We start from the raw sequence: 21,528 nt of genomic DNA, 5'->3' as shown, positions 1-21,528 counted from the left end.
CTCTCTTGTTCTCCCCCCCTCCTCTTCTCTCCTTCTCTTTTTCCTACATCCCCCCCCCGCCATGCTCCCAATTTGCTCAGGAGTTCTTGTCCCTTTCCCCTTCATCAGGGGACCATGTATTTCTCTTTTAGGGCCCTCCTTGTTTCCTAGTTTCTCTGGTGGTGTGAATTGTAGGCTGGTAGTCCTTTGCTCTATGTCTACTATCCATATATGAATGAGTACATAACATGCTTGTCTTTCTGTGACTTGGTTATCTCACCCAGGATAGTTCCTTCCAGTTCTATCCATTTGCCTGAGAATTTCAAGATTTCATTGTTTTTTTTTCCACTGAGTAATACTCTATTGTGTAAATGTACCACATTTTCAGTATTCATTATTCAGTTGAAGGGCAACTAGGCTGCTTCCAGATTCTGGCTATTACAAACAATGCTGTTATGAACATAGTTGAATGTATGTCCTTGTTGTATAAATGTGCATCCTTTGGGTAAATGACCAAGAATGGAATTTCTGGATCATAAGGTAGATTGATTTCCATTTTCCTGAGAAACTGCCATACTGATTTCCAAAGAGGCCACACAGGTTTGCACTCCCGTCAGCGATGGAGGAGTGTTCCCCTTTCTCCATATCCTCTGCAGCACAGACTGTCATAAGTATTTTTTATTTTAGCCATTCTGGCTGGTGTAAGATGGTATATCAGAGTTGTTTAGATTTACATTTCCCTGATGGCTAAAGATGTTGAACACTTTCTTAAGTTGTCTTTCAGCCAATTTAGATTCCTCTATTGAGAATTCTCTAGAGCCCACTTTTTAACTGAATTGTTTGTTGTTTTGGTGACTAGCTTCTTGAGTTCTTTGTATAATTTGGAAATCAACCCTCTGTCAGACGTGGGGTTGGTGAAGATCTTTTTCCATTCTGTGGGCTGCTGTTTTGTCTTGCTGACTGTGTCCTTTGCCTTACAGAAACTTCTCAGTTTCAGGAAGTCCCATTTATTAATTGTCAATCTCATAACTGGTGTTATGTTCAGGAAGCAGTCTCCTATATCAATTCATTCAAGGGTACTTCCCACTTTCTCTTCTAAGAGGTTCAGTGTAGCTGGATTTTTGTTGAGGTCTTTGATCCATTTGAACTTAAGTTTTCTGCATGGCAATATACATGGATCTATCTGCAGTCTTCTACATGCCAGCATCCAGTTATGCCAGCACCATTTGTTGAAGATGCTTTCTTTTTTCCATTGTATACTTTTAGCTTCTTTGTCAAAAATCAGGTGTTTGTAGGTGTATGGGCTAATATCAGTGTTTTCAATTCTGATTCCATTGGTCTACCTGTCTATGTTTGTGCCAATACCAAGCTGCTTTCAGGACTATAGCTCTATTACAGAGCTTGAAGTCAGGGATGGTGATGCCTCTAGACATTCCTTTGTTGTACAGGGTTGTTTTGGCTATCCTGGGTCTTTTGTTTTTCCATATAAAGTTGGTTATTGTTCTTTCAAGGTCTGTGAAGAATTGTGCTGGGATTTTAATGGGGATTGCATTGAATCTGTAGATGCCTTTGGCAAGATTGCCATTTTTACTATGTTGATCCTACCTATCCAAGAGCATGGGAGATCTTTCCATTTTCTGGTGTCTTCTTTAATTTTTTTCTTTAAAGACTCAAAGTTCTTACTATACATGTCTTTCACTTGTTTGGCTAGCATTACCCCAAGGTATATTATGTTGTTTGTGGCTATTGTAAAGGATGATGTTTCTCTGAATTCTTTCTCAGCTATTTTATCATCTGTATATAGTAGGGCTATTGATTTTTTGAGTTAATCTTGTATCCTGCCACTTTGCTGAAGGTGTTTATCCACTGTAGGAGTTCCCTGGTAGAGTTTTTCCCGGTCACTTATGTAAACTATCATATCATCTGCAAATAGTGAAAGTTTGAATTCTTCTTTTCCAATTTGTATCCCCTTGACCTCCTCTTGTCATCTTATTGCTCTAGCTACAACTTCAAGTACAACATTGAAATGGTATATAGAGAGTGGACAGCCTTGTCTTGTTCCTGAATTTAGAGGAATTGCATTGAGTTTCTCTCCATTTAGTTTGATGTTGGCTGTTGGTTTGCTGCATATTGCTTTTATTATGTTTAGGTTCCTGTTATCCCTGATCCCTCCAAGACCTTTACCATGAAGGGCTGTTGGATTTTTGTCAAAGGCTTTTTCTGCATCTAGTGAGATGATCATGTCATTTTTCTCTATCGGTTTGTTTATATAGTGGATTACATTGATGGATTTTCATCCCTGCATCCCTGGGATGAAGCCTACTTGATCATGGTGGATGAGTTTTCTGATGTGTTCTTAGATTTGATTTGCCAGTATTTTATTGAGTATTTTTGCATCAATGTTCATGAGGGAGATTTGTCTGTAGTTATCTTTCTTAGTTGTGTCTTTGTGTGGCTTGGGTACCAAGGTTATTGAAGCCTCGTAAAAAGAGTTTGGCAATGACCCTTCTGCTTTTGTTGTCTGGAATACTATGAGGAAAATTGGTATTAGCTGTTCTTTGAATTTCTGGTAGAATTCTGCACTGAACTACCTGGCCCTGGGATTTTTTCGGTTGAGAGAGTTTTGATGACTGCTTCTATTTCATTAGGGGTTATATTGTTTATCTGTTCTTGATTTAATTTTGATGAGTGATATCTATCCAGACAATTGTCCATTTCATTTAGATTTTCTAATTTTGAGTAATACAGGTTTTCAAAGTATGACCTGATGACTCTCTGGATTTCCTCAGTGTCCATTATTATGTCACCCTTTTCATTTTTGATTTTGTTAATTTGCATATTTTCTCTCCACCTTTTGGTTAGTTTGGATAAAGGTTTGTCTATCTTATTGATTTTCTTGAAGAACCAACTCTTTGTTACATCGATTCTTTGTATTGTTTTCCTAGTTTCTACTTTATTGATTTCAGCCCTCAATTTGATTATTTCCTGCCATCTACTACTCTGGAGTGAGTCTACTTCTTTTTCTTCTAGAGCTTTCAGTTGTGCTGTTAATTCTCTAGTGTCTATTCTCCAGTTTCTTCATGTGGGCACTTAGTGCTATGAAGTTTCCTCTTATCACTGCTTCAAAGTGTCCCATAAGTTTGTATGTTGTGTCTTCATTCTCATTGAATTCTAGGAAGTCTTTAATTTCTTTATTTCTTTCTTGACCCAGAAATTGTGCAATTGCACATTGTTCAATTTCCATGAGTTTGTAGGTTTTCTGCAATTTGTGTTGTTGAATTCTAACTTTAAAGCATGGTGGTCTGATAAGATACAGGGGGTTATTCCAATTTTTTGTACCTATTGAGGTTTGCTGTGCTTCCAAGTACATGGTCAATTTTAGAGAAGGTTCCATGTAGGGCTGAGAAGAAGGTATATTCTTTTGTGTTTGGATGGAATGTTCTGTAAATGTCTGTTAAACCCAATTGGGTCATAACTTCTATTAGTTCCTTTGTTTCTTAGTTAAGTTTCTGTCTGGTGGTCCTGTCTAGTGGTGAGAGAGGGATGTTGAAATTTCCCACTATAAGTGTGTGAAGTTTTCTGTTTCATCTGCATTGGGATGATCGAGTCTTGCTGGTATAGAGTCCCTAGATTCTGGTGGTGTCGTATTGGTCTTTCTGTTGTTGAATGTGTTCTTATACTGTCATCCCTTCTTCCAGTGGGTGCAGGTGGGGTCTCTCCCTCTCCTCTTGTCTCCTAGTGAGTGTAGGTAGGCCATGACTTCAATGTCAGCAACTCTGGATGATCCAGCCTCTCCTGGTGTTCTCCTCATGCAGAGGGCGTAGGGGGGCCAAGACTCAAGTTCAAGCTGAAGGTGTAGGGGGCCAGGACTGTGATGAGGGCACTCTGGATAGTCCTGGCTGCTAGGGTGGGTCCACTACACTCGGAGTAGACCCAGGAAGTTCCAAGGAGGGGATGTGGGGAGTTGGGCCTAGGCAGAACTCAGACTCTCCTCAACTGGAGGGCAAAGGGGGCCAAGACCGTGATGCAGGCAGACTCCAGAGAGTTCAGGTTTCCGGGGTGGGTTTACTACATGCTGAGCAGACCCAGGAAGTTCCAGGAAGGGGATGGGTGGAGTTGAGCTTGGGTGTAACCCAGAATTGCCTCAAGCAGGAGGGGGGGGGCAAGACTGCCATTCGGGCATACTCTGGATAGTCCAGCTTCTGGGGCAGGTCTACTCTATTGGGAGACTTTTAACAACTGCTTCTATGTCACTAGGTCTGTTTAAACTGCTTATTTTATCTTGATTAACTTCATTAATCAGAATGTATTGGGAAAAATATCAATTTGGTGGAGTACATGTTTTTAAAAGTATATTCTTAATGATTCTCTGGGTTTCTTCAATATCTGTTGTTATATCCTCTACTTTTGTTTCTGATTTCGTTAATTTGGACATTTACTCACTGCCTAGTTAATTTAGATAAGGGTTTGTTTATTTTCTCAAAGTACTAACTCTTTGTTTCATTGATTCTTTGTGTTGTTCTATTTGTTTCTATTTTATTGATTTCAGTCCTGAGTTGATTATTTCTTTTTGTTTGTTTGTTTATTTTTTGTTTTTTGAGACAGGGTTTCTCTGTGTAGCTTTAGAGCCTTAGCTGGAACTCTCTCTGTAGACCAGGCTGGCCTCCTGCCTCTGCTTCCTGAGTGCTGGGATTAAAGGCATGCGGCAAGTTGATTACTTCTTGCCTTTGAGTCCTCTTTGGTGTGGTTACTTCTTTTTGTTCTAAAGCTTTCAGGTTTTCTGTTAAGTTACTAGTATGAGATTGCTGAAATTTTTTCATGTGGACCCTTAGTGGTAGGACTTGTCTTTTTTAAAAGATTTATTTATTTATTATGTATACAATGTTCTATCTGCATATATTCCTGCACACCAGAAGAGGGCACCAGATCTCATTACAGATGGTTGTGAGCCACCTTGTGGTTGCTGGGAATTGAACTCAGGACCTCTTTTAGAACCGATTTAATTGTGTCCCATTAGTTTGGGTATGCTGAGTATTCATTTTCATTCAATTCTAGAACATCTTTAATTTCTGTTTTAGTCTATTTTTTATTCAGATGTGAATTGTTCTCCTGATCAGTTCAATGAGTTTGTAAGTTTCCTGTTGTTTCTAGTTTTGTTGCTATTCAGCTTGAATGCATGGTGGTCAGAGAGGATGCAAGAAGTTATTTCAACTTTCTTGTGTCTTTTGAGATTTTCTTTGTGTCTGAACATGTGGTAAACTTTGGAGAAAGCTCCATGACGTGCAGAGGAGAAAGTATATTCTTTTCTCCTTGGTTGAAATGTTGTGCAAATGTCTGTTAGGTGCATTTGGTTCTTGTCCATTAGCTCTGTCATTTCTGTGTTTAGTTTATGTCTAGATGACATGTCTATTGGTTAGAGTGGAGTACCGGAGTCTCCCCATATCGGTGTGTAAGAGTTAATGTGTAATTTAAGCTGTAATAGTAATTCCTTTACAAATATGGGTACCCTTTTGTTTGGGGCATAGATGTTAAGAACTGAGATGTCCTTCCTCTTGGTGGATTTTTCCTTTGGTGAGTATGCAGTGTCCTTCCCTGTCTCTTCTAATAAGTTTGGGTTTGAAGTCTATTTTGTTAGATATCAAAACAGCAATATCACCCTGCTCCTCTGGTTCATTTACCTGGAATCTCTCTCTCTAACTCTACAATTCTATGCCTATCCTTGTTGTTAAGGTGTGTTTCTTGGTTGCAGCAGAAGGATGTATCCTGTTTTTGCACCTATTCTGTTTGTATGTGTTTTTTAATTGGGGAATTGAGACCATTGATATTGACAGATGTCAATGAGCAATGTTTGTTGATCCCTATTATTTTGTTGTTGATGCTGTTATAGTTGGGGTGGAGGGTTTCCCTTCTTTTGACTTTGCTTGTCTGGGATTATTTGTTCTCTGTTTTCTTAGATGTAGTTAACCTCTGTAGTTTGGAGTTTTCCTTCTAGCACTTTCTATGGGGCTGGATTTTTAGACAGATATTGATTAAATTTGGTTTTTATCATGGAATATCTTATTTTCTCCATGTATAATAACTGAAAGTTTTGCTGGGTATTTTAGTCAGGAATGACATTTGGGGTCTCTTAGAGTCTGCAGCACCTTTGTACAGACACTTCTAACTTAGAGTCGCCACTGAGTAGTCAGGTGTAATTTTAATGCATCCGCCTTTATAAACTACTTGTACTTTTACCCCTTGCAAAATTTAATGATCTTTTGTAGCATGAAAAATATAAAAGATCCAGAGACTGATATTGGGGTTCAAGCTTCAAGCTGAGGTTAGAAAAGCAAAGCAGCTGGGTACTAGCTTTCACTCTACCTCAGACTGAAAGCGATTCTGGCTCCATCAAACCTCACCGCTCCTCAGCGTGGCTGGAGAATTCTGAGTTTCAATGTCTCCCTATCCTCAGTGTGGTTAAAGAATGAATGCCTGATACTGACTACTGAAGACCCTGCTCCTATCTTTTATACCCCTTTAGTGCTGGGATCAAAGACGTGTGATCCCAGGTGCTGATTGTCTTTGTGTGAGCTGTTTCTCTTTAGGACTGGATCAATCTTGTGTAGATCCGGGTGACCTTGAACTTGCAGAGATCCATCTACCTCTTAATCCTGAGTCCTAGGGTTAAAGGTGTGTACTACTACCTCCTAGCTTCTGGCTGCTCTATAGCTTGAGGCTGACTTTGCTATTCTGAATCCTCAGGCAAGTTTAATAAATCACAAATAATGTATCACCACAATCTTTTTGTTTTATATGTTTAGTGTTTTGATTATTATGTGCAGTAGGGACTTTCTTTTCTGGTCCAGTCCATTTGGTATTCTGTGTATTCTTATACTTTGATAGGCATCTCCTTCTTTAGGTTAGGGAAATTTTTCTCTATGATTTCATTGAAAATACTTTCCATGCCTTTGACCTATGTTTCTTCTCCTACCTCTATTCCTATTATTTATAGAAATGGTCTCTTCTTAGTGTTCCAGGTTTCCTGGATGTTTTGTTCCAGGAGATTTTAGGTTTAACATTTTCTTTGAATGATGCATGATCTACTTATGTCTTTGAGATTCTCTCTTCCATCTCTTATATTCTGCTGGTAAAACCTACCTCTGTCTGTCAGGCCTGTTCAAGCTCCTAAATTTTTTATTTCCTGATTTCCTACAGTTTGGCTTGATTCTATTTCTACTTTCAGGTATTGAACAGCTTGAATTATTTCTCTCCACTGTTTATTTGTGTTTACATAGATTTCTTTAAGGGACCTATTCATTTCCTCTTTACGGAACTCTATCATATTCATAAAGCCTGTTAAGGTCTCTTCCTTGTGCCTCATCTAGGTTGGAATATTCAGGGTCTGCTGTCAGAGGGCTGCTGGGCTCTGTGGACCCATATTGTTCTGGCTATTATGGGTTGTGTTTTTACAATGGCATCTAGTTGTCTGAGATTTTGAAGACTGTAGCTGTAGGTGTTGCTATCTGGTCTTGTCTTGGTGGTGGGTGTTTTGTTCCTTGGTTTCTTTTCCTCTCTGGATTTTAGGGAAGTGATGGCTGTTGCCTGGTAAGACATTTTTCTTGTGTCTTGACAGGTGTAGCCACTGGGGGTTCCAGTTAGAATGTTTTATGGGTACTGAAAGCTGACACTTAGATTAGGGTATATGCTGGAGGGACTGAGGTGTTTCATCGGGATCTGCTCGGTTCCCTGGGGAATTGGTGCAGTGTGAGGAGAGGACGCAGCGGAAAGTCTGTTGCAGAGCTGGGGATACGACTGGGGGATTTGACTTGGAGGAATGGAGAGATGGAGAAGACCTGCAGCCAGTTCATGTGCTTCTCTAGACAGGGCGGTCTGTGGGTTCCTAAGGAATTCCTGCTGGAGGTGAAGACTGGGACAAAGCAATGGGTGGAGGTAAAGAAGTTTGGATGGGAATATCTGTGTGACCCACTAGATGGGGGCTCTCCTCAATAGGTGCTCTGCTGCAGAGCTGGAGATGAGGTCAGGGAATTACATCTGGAGGAGCAGAGGGAGAGGTGACGAACTACAGTCAGCCTACCTGCTTCCCTGGCAGGAATATTTATTTCTTACTGTTAGCTCAAGGGCCTCTTACATTTCACTCACTGACATATTCCCACTCCTCATATAGCAGCTGACACATGATTCTCAACAAGTATTATCTTTTAAACATCTCCTAATTCACATTAGTGGCCATTGCTCCAAAGAGCTTTTCCCAGCTTCCCTCCATCCCCTATTCTATACTCCATATACTGGCTTGGTCCCACACCACCTTGTCCTTGTCTTTACTATACTAACAAGACAACATACTGCTAATTTTGAGGAGACAGAGTCTCAGGTAGCCCAAGCTGGCCTCAAGCTTACCATGTAGACAAGGAGTACTCTCACTGTGTGGTTCTTCTTCTGCCTGTATCTCCTGAAGGCTAGGAAGACAGGAACATATTCTTCCAACAAAGCTACACCCTCAGCCCAGGTTGATTTGTTTTTATGTTCAACTGACACTTATGTATTAAATCTGTTCGAGTATAATTATGTAGTAACGATGTCTGCCTATGGCTAACATGCTTTGTGAATAAAATTGAACAAACAGGAAACAGACTCATAGAGGGAGATGACTTGGAACCCATTTATTCAAAACTCTATGAGGGTGGAGGCTATGAAAGAGAAAGTACCAGGATCAGCCTAGTACCCTTTTCCTTTTGATGATTAAATCAGTATGTTCTGCTCCACCCTGCCCCACCCTGGTTTCTCAGGCTGTAACTTCTTCTTCCTCTACCAGCTTGAGCTAAAGCTGGGCCACTGGACAGCATTGCTATCTCCAGGATGGGTCTCACTCTGACTTTCATTAACAGATCATTCAGGATCAAAAGAAATTGCTACAACTGGCAGCAACATAACCCTGCAAGCCTTAAAGAAACAGCTTGGACCCTACAAATATCTCACCTGGCTTTACACTACCAAACAGAAGATTTTAGAATATGAGTATAACGGTACAGAGACTATCTTTGATTCTGTATTTAAAGGTAGGGTCAAACTTAACCTTACAAGTGGTGCACTTCATATCTATAATGTCAGTAAAGAAGACAAAGGTGACTACTACGTGAGAGTGTTGGATGAAATGGAGCAAGAGTACCCCATAACCCTGGATGTATTTGGTAAGTTTTGGAAGCAAAGGAAAATGCTTATTCAGGGACCTTGCCAATCTACTGAGGGCCAGGGGTTCTGACTAAAGAGGGAGAAGAGAACATGAGGACACACTTAACTCATTCCCCCCAGAGACACATCTACTTGTGAGTGAGCCTAGCCCAGCATATATCAAAACTAATAACTGTCACCCATTTAAAATCTCTTCTGAAGTAAGCGAGTCCAAGATTTAAAGAGAAATTGTGTTAATTTTTCATTACTGAGACAAAATCCTCAGATAAAGAATTCAGACAAGGTAAGGTTTATTTGGGCTCGCAGCTCCAGATGTTGTGTGGTCCATGGTCAATGGGATGCGTCATGTGGAGCTGTGCTCCCACGGCATCATGGCGGAGGTGGGCAATGGAGCAAAGCAGCTCACCCCAGGCTGGGAAGGAGGTACTAGGATGAAGGGACAAGGACAAGATGCCTTTCAAACATATGTTCCTAGTAACTCACTTTCCCAACTGGGTGCCTCCTTCCAGTTTCTACCACTTCCAATAGTCCATTCAAGTGTTAATCCATCAATAAATCAACTAATTGATGAGAACAAAGCTTTTTGGACCAATCACTTTCCACAAATACTGCCTACTAGTGACTAAACCTTCAATGTGAGGCTCCTTTGCAGAGCCACAAACAGGAAGGAACAAACCATACCAGACTGGAAATAAAGACTACTTATTCTATCCTGTAAGCAACCTAAATTAGTTTTGAATGGGACTTAATTCTGTCTGAACTCAGACTTCATCAGACTTATAGAAAAATATACTAAAAACATAAATTAAGTCAGTTCTCCGAGAAAGTTCTATCAGATTGAGTATGACAAAAATTTCCACTTGCAGCTTCAGCCTAACCAGTTCATATGGAAATAAGACTAGGGCATTATCCTTGGAGTCAGGCAGATCTAGGTTCAAAGCTCCAATTCAATGAAATAACTATGCACAGAAAAACAAACACTCCCATATTCTCACTCATTTGTGGAAGCTAAGAAGGTTGATTCCATAGTCACCAGAGTGAAGTTGGATAATGAAAACCAACATGAAGTTAAATAGAAGGGGCTGTCTCTGGGATCCCATAGCACAGTATTTAAAAAATAGCTGGAAAAAAATCTCAAAGATTCCCATCACAAAGAAATAGTAAATATTTGAGGAGGTAAATCTCTATTTTCTTGAAGTAATTATTACACATGTATGTTTAATTATCACGTAGTATCCCACAAATATGTATAGTTATTATGTGTCCATTAACACTTTAAAAACCCTCTGACCAGTTACTCAGTAGCTGTGGCACCATGGTGTAAGATATTGATATATTTTGTCCATATTAGGTAAGATTCTTTGGAGGGAAGTAACAGAAGCCAATTCTTTGTACATTTATAAAAAAAATAAAATAAAATGAGATGTTGTTCTAAGGAACTCTGCAGAACCATTCAAGAGAGTATAGAGGAGCTTAACTCTTAATGCTTGACTTTGTGGCCAGTCAGAAACTCATAAAGAAAATTACACTTATTTTCAGTTTGCCTAGATTATTTAATGCATTTCGCTATGTGACCTTATGTCTAGATACTTAATAAACACACTAACCTTGCTTCGTTTTGGTTCATTATGGAATTCTTTTCTGCAAGTCACCAAAGATCCATCTCTATCCAAATGGAGGTTCCCAAAAAGACTTCTTAGAGTCCATGGTGAACAGGAATGAAGCAAACTTAACGAGTTTATTAAGTACTTAGACAGAGGGTCATATAGAAAAAGACATTACATCATCTGGGCAAATTAAACAAATCCGTTTTCTTTATGAGCTTCTGATTCACAATGGCAACAAAGATGGCAGGTTTATAGAGCTAAGCATCCTGAATGGCAGCGTGAAGGGCTTTGCTGTGTGCAGGATGAGGTCCTTCAGGATTCTCCCTAATCTGAAGTCCAGGATTCTTGAGGGAAAGAGTGGTCCCCAGTGGTGCTTCCTGTGGGCTTTTGTTAGAGGACAGACCTTAAGTATCTCAGGTAGTTAGGGAACACAGTCAGAAGCTAGCTGCTCTCCCCATTAGCGCTTGACTCACAGATGACCATCACCCCACTTTGTTCCTAATGGCATGTGATGAACTCTGGCTCCCCCTCCTGGATCCACCTAAGCATCACCACCAAAATGTAGCCTCTTGAAGACAAAGTTGCTCCCTGGCTCCATCTGTAGGAGTCATTTGTCCATAACCACCTTGAATCATGACCCCTCCATGGTCCCTTTTGTAGTTTGCTGGCCAAATCCTTGCATCATAAATGCCACAAAAATGCATAAGTCCTTTGTCTCATAACAAGTTTTTTTTCAGATCCTGTGTCCAAGCCTCTCATAAAATTTGAGACTAAAGATTTGCCTGGCTCTTGTCATCTGAAGCTATCATGTAAGACAGAGCAACAGAATGTTGAGTACACTTGGTATGATGACTCTGGGTCTCTTCCCAAAGACGGTACAGGAGATGTGCTCGAAAGAATCGTCACTCCACAGAACAAGTCTACATTTTACACCTGCGAAGTCCGCAATCCTGCAAGCAGCAAAAATGACACAGTGTACTTCACTCTACCTTGTACTGTGGGTAAGAATTATCTTCCAGGGAGCTGAAGAGGGCACATGATGCCTGGTTTCTTTTGAATGAAGAAAGATATGGGGTCCCTACTCCACCTTCTGACAGAGAATGTGGAGGGGAGTCTCAAAGGTATCGTTGGAGTTGGAGAGACCTGGCTTCCACCTGGCTCTATAACCACCCACCAGCCAGCTACCCTTATCTTTCCTAAAAAGCTGAGTCCTGAGTAATTGTAGGATGGTCTGAGATACAAGAGCAGCTGGGGAAAGTAGGAAGGCTGGAGAGCAGTGCAGGTAAGGAAATAAGCAAGAGTGGATGAGTGTGAGAAAGGCTGGTGAGTAGGAGGGCTCTCATCCTCAGAGAGACTGCGCCAGTATTACACTCCTAGTAAGGGCAGGAAGGCGGGCGCCAGGCTTCGTGTTTCAGATTCCTCTGTGTTGCCTAGGAGCATCATTCACATCTTCTCAACCCCTTTAATTCAGACCGGCCACTGAAGTTCTAGATTTTAGAGTTAGTCACACCTCCCTCAGGTCAATCCTGAGATAGATAGTCTCTGTTAATTCAGACCTGCCACTGAAGTTCTAGAGTTTAGAGTTAGTCACACCTCCCTCAGGTCAATCCTGAGATAGTCTCTGTATTAGGTATTTTTATTGTTGATATGATAAAATACCATACCACAACAGCTTAAGTGAGGAAGGGTAAGAATTCAGCCCATTATGACAGGGAAGGCCACAGGAATGTGAGATACCAGTTCCTGTTGCGTCCACAGTCAGGAAGCAGAGACATGGATGTTGGTACTCAGTGGACTTCCGCCTTTCATTCCCCAGCTTATGGCATGGAGCTGTCCACACTCAGTGTAGATCTTCCCTCCTCAAGTGTCTCTAGAAATATCCTAAAAGACACTCTCAGATGTGTATCTCCTAGGTGAGCCCCTGGCCCACAAGTTAACAACTGAGTTTAACTACCATAGTCAGTGCTAACAAGGTGGCTTCCTTTCTTCAAGCTATATTTCTCTTAGATGTAAGACAAAATAATAGTTCTTACAATGCTACAAGGAATAAATAAATGATACATGTAACCTATTTAACACTGATCCCGGCAAAATAATCACAAATGGTAAATAGTAATTGATTAATGATAAATTAATAGCATCTAAGTTAGGTTTGGTTCCTCGAACTCCGGAGACTTTGGCTGAACTCCTTAATAATTTTGTTTACAATCTCCAGAACTCTGTCCATCCCATCTTCCATATTTAAAAGTGCCATCCTTCAAGGCTAAAGATGGCTCAGCAGTTAAGAGTGCTGGCGGCTCTTCCAGAGGTCCTGGGTTCAATTCCCAGCACCCACATGGCAGCTCCCAACTGCCTGTAACTACAGGTCTGGTGGAAATGGCATCCTCACACAGACATATATGCAGACAAAACACCAGTGCACATAAAATAAAAATAAATGATATTTTAAAAATGCTTTTTCTAAAAGTACCATCTTTCAGCCCTAACATACAAGGTTTTTTCAGACTAGTTCATACTTGTTGTTACAATGCTTTTTTGTGACCCATATCATGTCCATGTAACTTTCCTGGCAGGAATAAAGATATTCCAAAGAGAAACATGTGTTCTCCATTTGGAAGCAGGTAATTTCAGTATTAGCTGTTGAAAAGTGGGGTGTGTTGGTTCATCTAATCCCGGCTCTTAGGAGACTGAAGTAGGAGGGTAAACTAGTTTGGCGTCATGATGAGACGTCTCACAGCTGACAATAAAAATGGAGTCACTTGAACCAATCCTTCCCAAAGCAACTAAAGCTAAGGGGTTATGGAGAAATTATTCTTGTGCATAATTACCTGACACTTGCTGTCTCCTGGCTGCAGCTCCTACTTGTATTCTATTTGTGAAATTCATTTCAGAAGCAAGCAAATTTTACCTCAAGACTGAGGTGTACCAGTTGTAGAGTGAAGCCTTTTCCTTGCCAGCTGCTTTGGTTTTTCCCCACCAGTTGCCTGGGCTCTGCCGCGTTGTAGTCCCCAAATAACACACAAGACGCTGTATTTATTATGAAGCTGTTGGCCTTGCTTGTTTCTTACTGGCTAGCTCTGACTTAAGTATTTACTCCACAATTGTTAATCTTTAGTATTTCTCTTACTGGAGAAAGGTCCGGACTTCTTACCCCAATGGCCACTACATGGTGACTCCCTGTGTTTCTCCTTCCCAGAGAACTCCTCGACTCCTAGTCCCACCTATCTTGCTTCCCTATTGGCCAACAGTGCTTTATTGACATATACACAGTACTTCCCCATCACCAGGTCTCAGGGAGCTATGCAGAAGAGCAGGCAGAAAGATCGTAAGAGTCAGTGTGGGATGCAGGACGCCAAAGAAACAGTGCCTTCCAGACACAACAGGACTGATGCACATATGAACTCAAAGTGACCACGGCAGTATATACCAGGCCTGCACAGGTCCAAGCCAGATGGGGTCCCAGCACTGAGAGGGGGGAGCCCCCATCCCTAACCCATAATCTATTTCCAAATGTCTACTGCTTGTAAAGAAAAATTGATTTCTCTGATGGAGCCTCACTGAATACACAAACCACAATGGCCCATGCCCTGCAGTAGATGACCAACACGAAGTGAATTCAGCGATATTTGGGGAGATCATTTTTGTCTCATAATGGTTTGTTTGAACATTTTTTACCTTTACTCTTCTTTTGCTTATATATTGTGGTTTCCGATGCTATGGGTCTGCATATGTATGTTTCTCATGTCTTTTCTTTGTTCTTTTTTCTGTTTGTTTTATTCTGGTTTGCTTGTTTTCTAAAGAGACAGAGAATGAAAGTATGGGGTTGGATGGGTGGGGAGGTGAAGATCTTTGAAGAGATGAAAGAGGGAAAAACCATGATCAAACTTTATTGTATAAAAATATTTTTTCAATTTAAAAAAGACTGAGGTACAAAAACAAAGAGTGGGGAAATGCAGAAACATAACCATCTTGGCAGGAATAAAGATGTCCTACTAAAGAGATAATGCTACCTTCCTTTTGGATATTAAGCCATTGAAACAGTGGCCACTGTGGTGGTTTGAATGGAAACAGTGACCACCACAGGCTCATATATGTGGATGCTTACTCATTAGGGAGTAGCACTACTTGACAGGGATTAGAAGTTGTGGCCTTGCTGCAGTAGCTATGGCCTTATTGGAGAAAGCAGGCCACTGGGAGTGGGCTTTGGGGTTTCAAATGTTCACGCCAGGCCTAAGGTCTCTCTCTGGGCCAGACATAGTCTTCTTAGCTTCTTTTCCTGCACCATGGCTGCCTTCATTCAACCATGCATCCTGCTGTGCTGATAATGAACTCAACCTCTGAAACTGTAAGCGAGCCCCAGTTAAAATGCTTCTCTTTAATAAGAATTGCCATGGACATGGTGTGTCTTCACTGCAGCAGATCACTGACTAAAACAGACCCAAAGGAATAAGAATTTATCTGAAGAAATGCCAGCAGGACTAAATTTAGATTGAGAGCACTTTTATGAGAACACACTGTCTGCTAACACACTTGGCATTCAAGGATCTCATATCATATTCAAATAGAGACTAGTGTGCACAATGAATGAACTGGTGACCTAGAACAAGACACACTGCCATGCTGTTTTCTGAGAGCACTCTGTTGCCCTCTAGTGGACGGCACGGCTCAGGAGACACTTCCTGCATTTGGAATTAGACACTACCCAGTTTGAAACTGCCTTTTGTCTTTTTAATGTAGCTGACAGATCAGAAGTGGGTAGTAAAACCAGAGTTCTACACTTTTGAAACCTTGTTTGTGATTTTGGATTTCTCATCTTCCTGCTCACTGACTTAAAAGTTGACGGCTGATAGTGATGAGAGGTGTGGAACTTACAGTGTGTATTTACACAACTCAGGATGTGTACTGTGCTTTGCTTGGAAAATGAGGATTAAACCTTTTTAATGACCCTGAAAAAAAACGAAAAGAAATAAGAATTTCTCCAGGAGTCTGATATTGTCAGAGAAAAACAAGGATATAAAGCCAGGCACCAGCCAGAGGAAGGACTTGTCTCCAGGGGAGAGATTTCACACACTTATGACAACTTGTCAGAACACCTTGCAGGAGAGATTACAACCAGCACAATGACATGTGGGACTATACTTTGACTGAGACAGCTTACTTATATACACCTCTTGCCTTCTATATAAACCTGAACTTCATGTTAAACCTGAGTATAGACATTGTAGGGGGATGTTACTGGACCTTTGTCCCTCTTCCCAATGTAGTTTTATGTATTAACCCCCTTTATGCTTTCACTATTACTTTGCCTCTTTAATTGGCTTATTAAAGATGGATGGCTGAGCTACCTGGGCCCAGACTCTTCCATAGGTCCCATCACCAGAGACCCTGGGTCCTGGAGACATTGTTACTTTGTGCTTTTCAGGGTTTGTCTTTGTGGGCTGGTTTCTTTGCCTCTGGGCAAAGACCCACATGGGCTGTGGGTCTCTATGTTCTCACCTCAGCTGATTGGTCATGCCTTTTCATCCTCTCCTAAAGTGATCTCTCACTACAGATCCCATGTGACAGACACGGGGTTGTGAGAGCACACGTAGGATGACCATTTTCCTGTTGATACAACATTCTGAGACCCGGAAAAAGGAAAAGGGGTAATTCTGTCTCTTTAAAAGTGGGAGTGACCACAGAGAAAAATAAAACCACCTCCTCCAGTGGGAATTTCCTAGAAAGCACTCCAATTTCTCTTCTCATATTTATCACTCATTCCCCTTTCCTATGATAGCACCTCCCCTTCTCGTTTCTTCATTGTGATCTGTTTTCCTCTCTTCCCTGTCACCTCCCCTTTCCTCCTAGTTAGTGCAGATGATTATTGAGGTAGACAAACAAGGAGAATTTGGCCCCTCTGTCCCTACAGCCATTGGTGCATATGTCAAGGTCCTTATCTACATCTGTCATAGTCGGTCTCGTTGTTCTTGAGTGCATGGGGTTGGTTCTTTCTTGTTCCTACTAATATGTCAAAGGAAGTACCCAGCACAGAATTCATCCAAGCCAATGAAATTTAAGGAATTTCCAAAGTCCTTACATTTGAAGGGGTTGAGTTTTTGCAAGGAGGAGGAGTTCTCTAGGCAGCTGGGGATTAGGTTCAGGGAGGAAGCGGTCTCTCCTGTTTTAAGAGTGTTATTCCTATGCCCAGTCCTCCCTTCTCAATACAATGAACAAGGTCTAAGTGTTTGCGGTTTTCTTCTTTCAGCCAGATCCTCTGGAGTACTTTGGGTTGCAACTTGGCTAGTGGCCACAGTACCCATCATTCATGCCATCCTGCTGACCTGAGATGAACTCAAGAATGAAACTTCAAGGCCACAGGATCCTGCCTTTATCACTAGCAGTACTCCTACCCAGGAAAGCAGCTCTGGCTCTGTGGCACAGAAGAAATTGTGTTGTTGAACATTTGTAAGGGTTTGCATTTTCTTACCATCATAGGGTTAAGTCCAGGGCCTTGAGAATGCTACAGAAGTGCTGTGTCACTGACATGTGTGCCCATATCTTTACAAAAATTTGATAGTAACCTTTCAAAAGTTGTGGTTAATATCTAATTTTATATACACTAGTTGTTTTCCAACATTCATTAAAGACAAATTCATTATTTTCACCAAAATATGTGACTAGATTATGCTATGTTGTTTTTCTTTCTTTTTTAATTGATTCTTTTCTTGTACAATATATCTTAATTAGTTACCCCTCCCTCTAATTCTCCCAGTTTTCACCACTTCTAAGAGGTAAGAATAAAACATAACAAAATAAAATATAATAAGCTAAAACAAAAAACCATCACATGGAAGTTGGACAAGTCAACCCAACAGAAGGAAAAGAACCCTAAGAGTAGACACAAGAATCACAGACCCACTCATTCACACACTCAAGAGTCCCATAAAAATGCTAAAGTAAAGCTATAATGTATTCATTAGAAGATCTGAAAACAAATTGATCTATAAATTTTATGCAACACTGTATTTGTTTTCTGTATGGATTCCTTAGCAAGCGTGCTTGGCATTTTAGATCTAACTCAATGTTTGAAAATATATGTGAACTGGATTGAGAATTCCGTGTAGGCAAGGTTCAAGCAAGGTACTCTAGCAGAAATAGTGATGGCAGAATGGAGACCAACATAACGAGATTGCCATACAAATTGATGCACAAAATAAACTGGAACAACTTAAGACTGGCTTAGCAGGGACTCTAACTTATGCCGCATTGTTGTAAAGAATAAGGATCTTCCCAAGATACTAAGAAATACTATCATTGATGATAACATATGAAAGTGAAGAACCCACCCACTTTTAAAATATATAAAAGGCCAGTCCCAGGTAAAACCCAGGAGTAGAGTCAGCTGAGTTTACCATGTGGTTGTTTACCAAAAATACAGGCAGGACATCCTAACTTTGCTCTTGGTTTTAGTCAAGGTGGTTCATAGAGGCAGTATAAAATCAATATGGAAGTTCAATGCTGCTTTTCTTGCTCAGTGATTTTAAAGAAACCGAGTCATTCCAATGTGACTCTTTGTCTTTTCTAAATCGCATTCTTGGGGCCACATAAAGGCATGCCTCTATGTATTGGCTGTAATAGTATTTTGAAAAATGAGGTACTTCCTTAATTATGTACAACCCAAAATATTGATGTTTTTTTTCCAGGTCATTAAAAAAGCACTTCATTAAAGTGCAACGTTTGAACAATTAAAACTTTTTTTATATGCATGACTGTTTTGCTTGCATGTATACATGTATGTGTAACACATGCATGCCTGGTGCCCTCAGAGGTCAGAAGAGCTGGTCACATCCCCTAGGACTGGAGTTATAAGTTAGAGATAGTTATGAACCACCGTGTGAATTAAGCAAAATGAAACCAGAGTCCTCTGCAAGAGCAGCAAGTGCTCTAACTACTGAGCCATCTCGCTAGACCCCAAGTACAGTGTTCTTTAATTCTTTCTGTTGTTTGTCACGATTGTTACTTAAAGAATCAAGTATATGTGACACAAAAACATTATGATCCTTTTCTTAGTTTAAATAAACTCTTGGGTAATTGGAAAAAGAAAACAAAACACTTAGTAGATTAGGATGGAGGGATAGCTTGGTGGTGGAGCATTTCCCCAACAGATGCGAAGCCCTGGGTGCCATTCTCAGTACTCCAAAGTAACACCCAAGCCACTCCGCAGGTTTACCTTCAGTGCACTCAAACAGTTGGCCTGTGTGTAAAGAGAACAGATCAATATTAGCCCCAAATATTTACCAAGAAGCCTCACCAGGCTCCAATAAGCTCTGTAATATTGCCCTCTGTTGGCTTCCTTGCTTTTGTAAATAATGTAAAGACTTGGGGTTGGACCCATGCTTCTCAAAGGGTCTCGCTGAGGATGCAGAGTCTGGATTTGCAGGGATCTCTGCAGACACCAGGGCTAGCAGAGTAAGAGTCTGCATGAGACAAGAAAGAAATCCAGTTCAGCATGACTCAGTAGCCCATGTTTGTTCAAACTACTAGAGTCTGACACTGGGAAATTTATTGTAGACATATTTAAATACAGTGCAACTTGGACAAAAGTTTCCTGATGTAAACCAATCCCATGTGCACGTTAAGGCATAATTACATCAAAACTATTACAAAGTAGATATCACTACTTTCATGGAGATGGGTTCTATAGAGAGACAACATGTGTTATTTTAGGGGTCTGGGGAGGATTTGGTGTATTCTCAGTCATGCAGATAGAGCAGAGGACACTCCTGGTTCTTTTAGCAGAAACCTGGGGGGAGCCCCTGACCATACAGATAGTACAAAAGTTACCTTAGCTATTAACTACCTCTGTCATGCTTATGGGAGCTGGGAGGCGGGGGGAGCCAGATGTGGCTTGACCCTACAAATAGCACAGCGGTCACCTATACTGTTCATCACCTCCATTCCCAGCCTTCTGGGCAGAAAACTGACTATACATCTCTTCCTTTGAAGAGACAACTCTGTGTGTTTAATATTCCTGATTTCCTTGGTGATTACCAGTAAGCACAAGGACTTCTGTTCTCCCAACATGGATCAGTAGTTCTGAGGTAGGCTCTGGGAGTTAGCATTCAGAACACAATCTCAAGAGCTGCTCATGAGGGTCTGCACAGTCCCTGCCAGTGCTGCCTTGGTTGGTTTCTTTCCTCCCCGAGTGATACAGGAGATGTGGTCTTTTTAACAAGTGCCTTCCAGACTGATGACCCTTGAGACCTGGAGCCCAGCTTTGGCTAAGGTTCCTCAAGACACAGGAAATGCATAAAACGCACTAGTTGGTTCTCTTAGCTGGTGTTTGTTCTTAATGCTGCTTCTCTGGGACCAGGACCAACAGACTTCACATTCTAAGGAGAGTTGCTAAGTAATAGGGGCAAGGTCAAGTCTAGGTCCTACAAAAGGGTGGCTGAACTGGTCCTCATCCCTACTCAGTATAAACAGAAGACTAGACAGAGAGGAAGGGAATTCTTGGGGTTGAAATTATTATATTTTAGAATCAGAGAGCCTTGTGACTTCACCACACACAGGGGAAATCCTCCTCATACAATGCCAAATGAAAGGCACTTCCAAGAGCCTCCAGGTACTTCAATGAAAGGGAGAGTATCACCTTGCTTCCTGATAACCAGGCGTTGGTTGTCTTGCCACCTTTGCCACGAGGTAGGCAGATACCAGCAGCAGGGGATATGCAGTATAACATCAGTGGAGGCTGAATAAAGGAGGTCCAAAAAGGTTAAGACGGAGAAGAGCTTCCATTTTTCAGTAGAAAGCTTCCCACCCCACTACTCTTTCAGAGGCCCCTAAAAGTGCTCTCACCTGTGCTCAGTGAGAACTGTGACAGGAGAGGAGACAGGAGCACCTCACCCAGGAATTAGGGTGAAACCTCTTGCTGACAGAGAAGCAAGAATCCCAGCACAATTAACAACCACTTGAGAACATTCTTCCTGTCCAGATCTCCAACACCCTACATTCCAGAATCTCAACGGAAGCCCCATTTATAAGAAAGGGGCATGTCCTAAACCCCCTGTGCAATTCCAGTGCCTCCAAGTTTAACTTTATCCATTCAGGCCACCCTATAACCTCATTTCCTAAAAAAAAGAGAGAGAGAGAGTTTTGGGTGTGGTGGCGAACACCGATGATCTGGCACTCGGGAGGCAGTGGCAGGAGGATCTCTATGAGTTCACGGTCAACTTGGTCTACAAAGTGAGTTCCAGGACAGCCAGGGCTGCTACACAGAGAAACTCTTGTCTCAAAAAAAAACCCCAATAATAAAAACGAAGTAAGAGCAAGAATGAGGGAGGAAAAGATTTCTTAGCAACCTTTAGTGACATAACTTGAGAGCCACCTAAGTGATAAATATGGTCCAGGCTAAGACAATTAACTGTTTCTCCCCGTGAGGAGCCCATAACCACATTTGAGGGTATCTTACTTTCAGCAACTCCTCTTTGAGAAGTCTATATCCCTGCTCTTGGGTGAGTTTTTATTATCTTCTTGTGAGCTTTTCTATTAAAGTATCTTTAGAGAAAAATATCCAATTCTGCTTCATACTGGCTAGTTCTGAAATTCCTTTGTGCACTGAAGCCACAGGTCCTGGTTTGGCCTGAATCAAGGTCCCTAAAAGATCAAGGGAACTTGTTAGGTGTTGAGGATCACAGAAGGGTGTAGAGTGTATTTTTCTTTGCTAGTCGCCTGGGCCCTGTCACAGTTGCAGTCCCCAAATAACACACAGGGC

At 41.2% G+C, this 21,528-nt stretch overlaps 1 protein-coding gene and 1 long non-coding RNA gene across 3 annotated transcripts in view; one reads left to right on the top strand and one right to left on the bottom strand.

The window, feature by feature from the left end:
- The window catches only part of Cd48 (CD48 molecule), a 32,411-nt gene extending 14,987 nt beyond the window's left edge, over positions 1-17,424 (top strand). The window contains exons 1-4 of one of the 2 annotated variants that reach the window (XM_021231914.2): positions 4,179-4,236; positions 8,865-9,167; positions 11,513-11,776; positions 17,020-17,424. In XM_021231914.2, coding sequence (XP_021087573.1) covers positions 4,227-4,236; positions 8,865-9,167; positions 11,513-11,776; positions 17,020-17,099 — 657 coding nt within the window. In that variant the 5' untranslated portion in view covers positions 4,179-4,226 and the 3' untranslated portion in view covers positions 17,100-17,424. Of the gene's footprint in view, positions 1-4,178; positions 4,237-8,864; positions 9,168-11,512; positions 11,777-17,019 lie in introns of those variants that run through there. The other variant, XM_013119164.3, reaches the window with a different exon arrangement.
- Positions 17,425-18,806: 1,382 nt separating this feature from the next.
- Positions 18,807-20,685, bottom strand: LOC121136906. The gene is made up of 3 exons (XR_005874096.1): positions 20,613-20,685; positions 20,407-20,505; positions 18,807-19,008 (listed from the first exon to the last, which is right to left on the bottom strand). It is a non-coding gene; the product is annotated as an uncharacterized LOC121136906 (long non-coding RNA).
- Between the last annotated feature and the right edge of the window lie 843 nt (positions 20,686-21,528).

The sequence above is a fragment of the Mesocricetus auratus genome, unplaced genomic scaffold (assembly GCF_017639785.1).
Source record: "Mesocricetus auratus isolate SY011 unplaced genomic scaffold, BCM_Maur_2.0 Super-Scaffold_100676, whole genome shotgun sequence".
In the NCBI taxonomy this organism is placed as follows: domain Eukaryota; kingdom Metazoa; phylum Chordata; class Mammalia; order Rodentia; family Cricetidae; genus Mesocricetus; species Mesocricetus auratus.
This window is presented reverse-complemented; position numbering and strand designations above follow the sequence as displayed.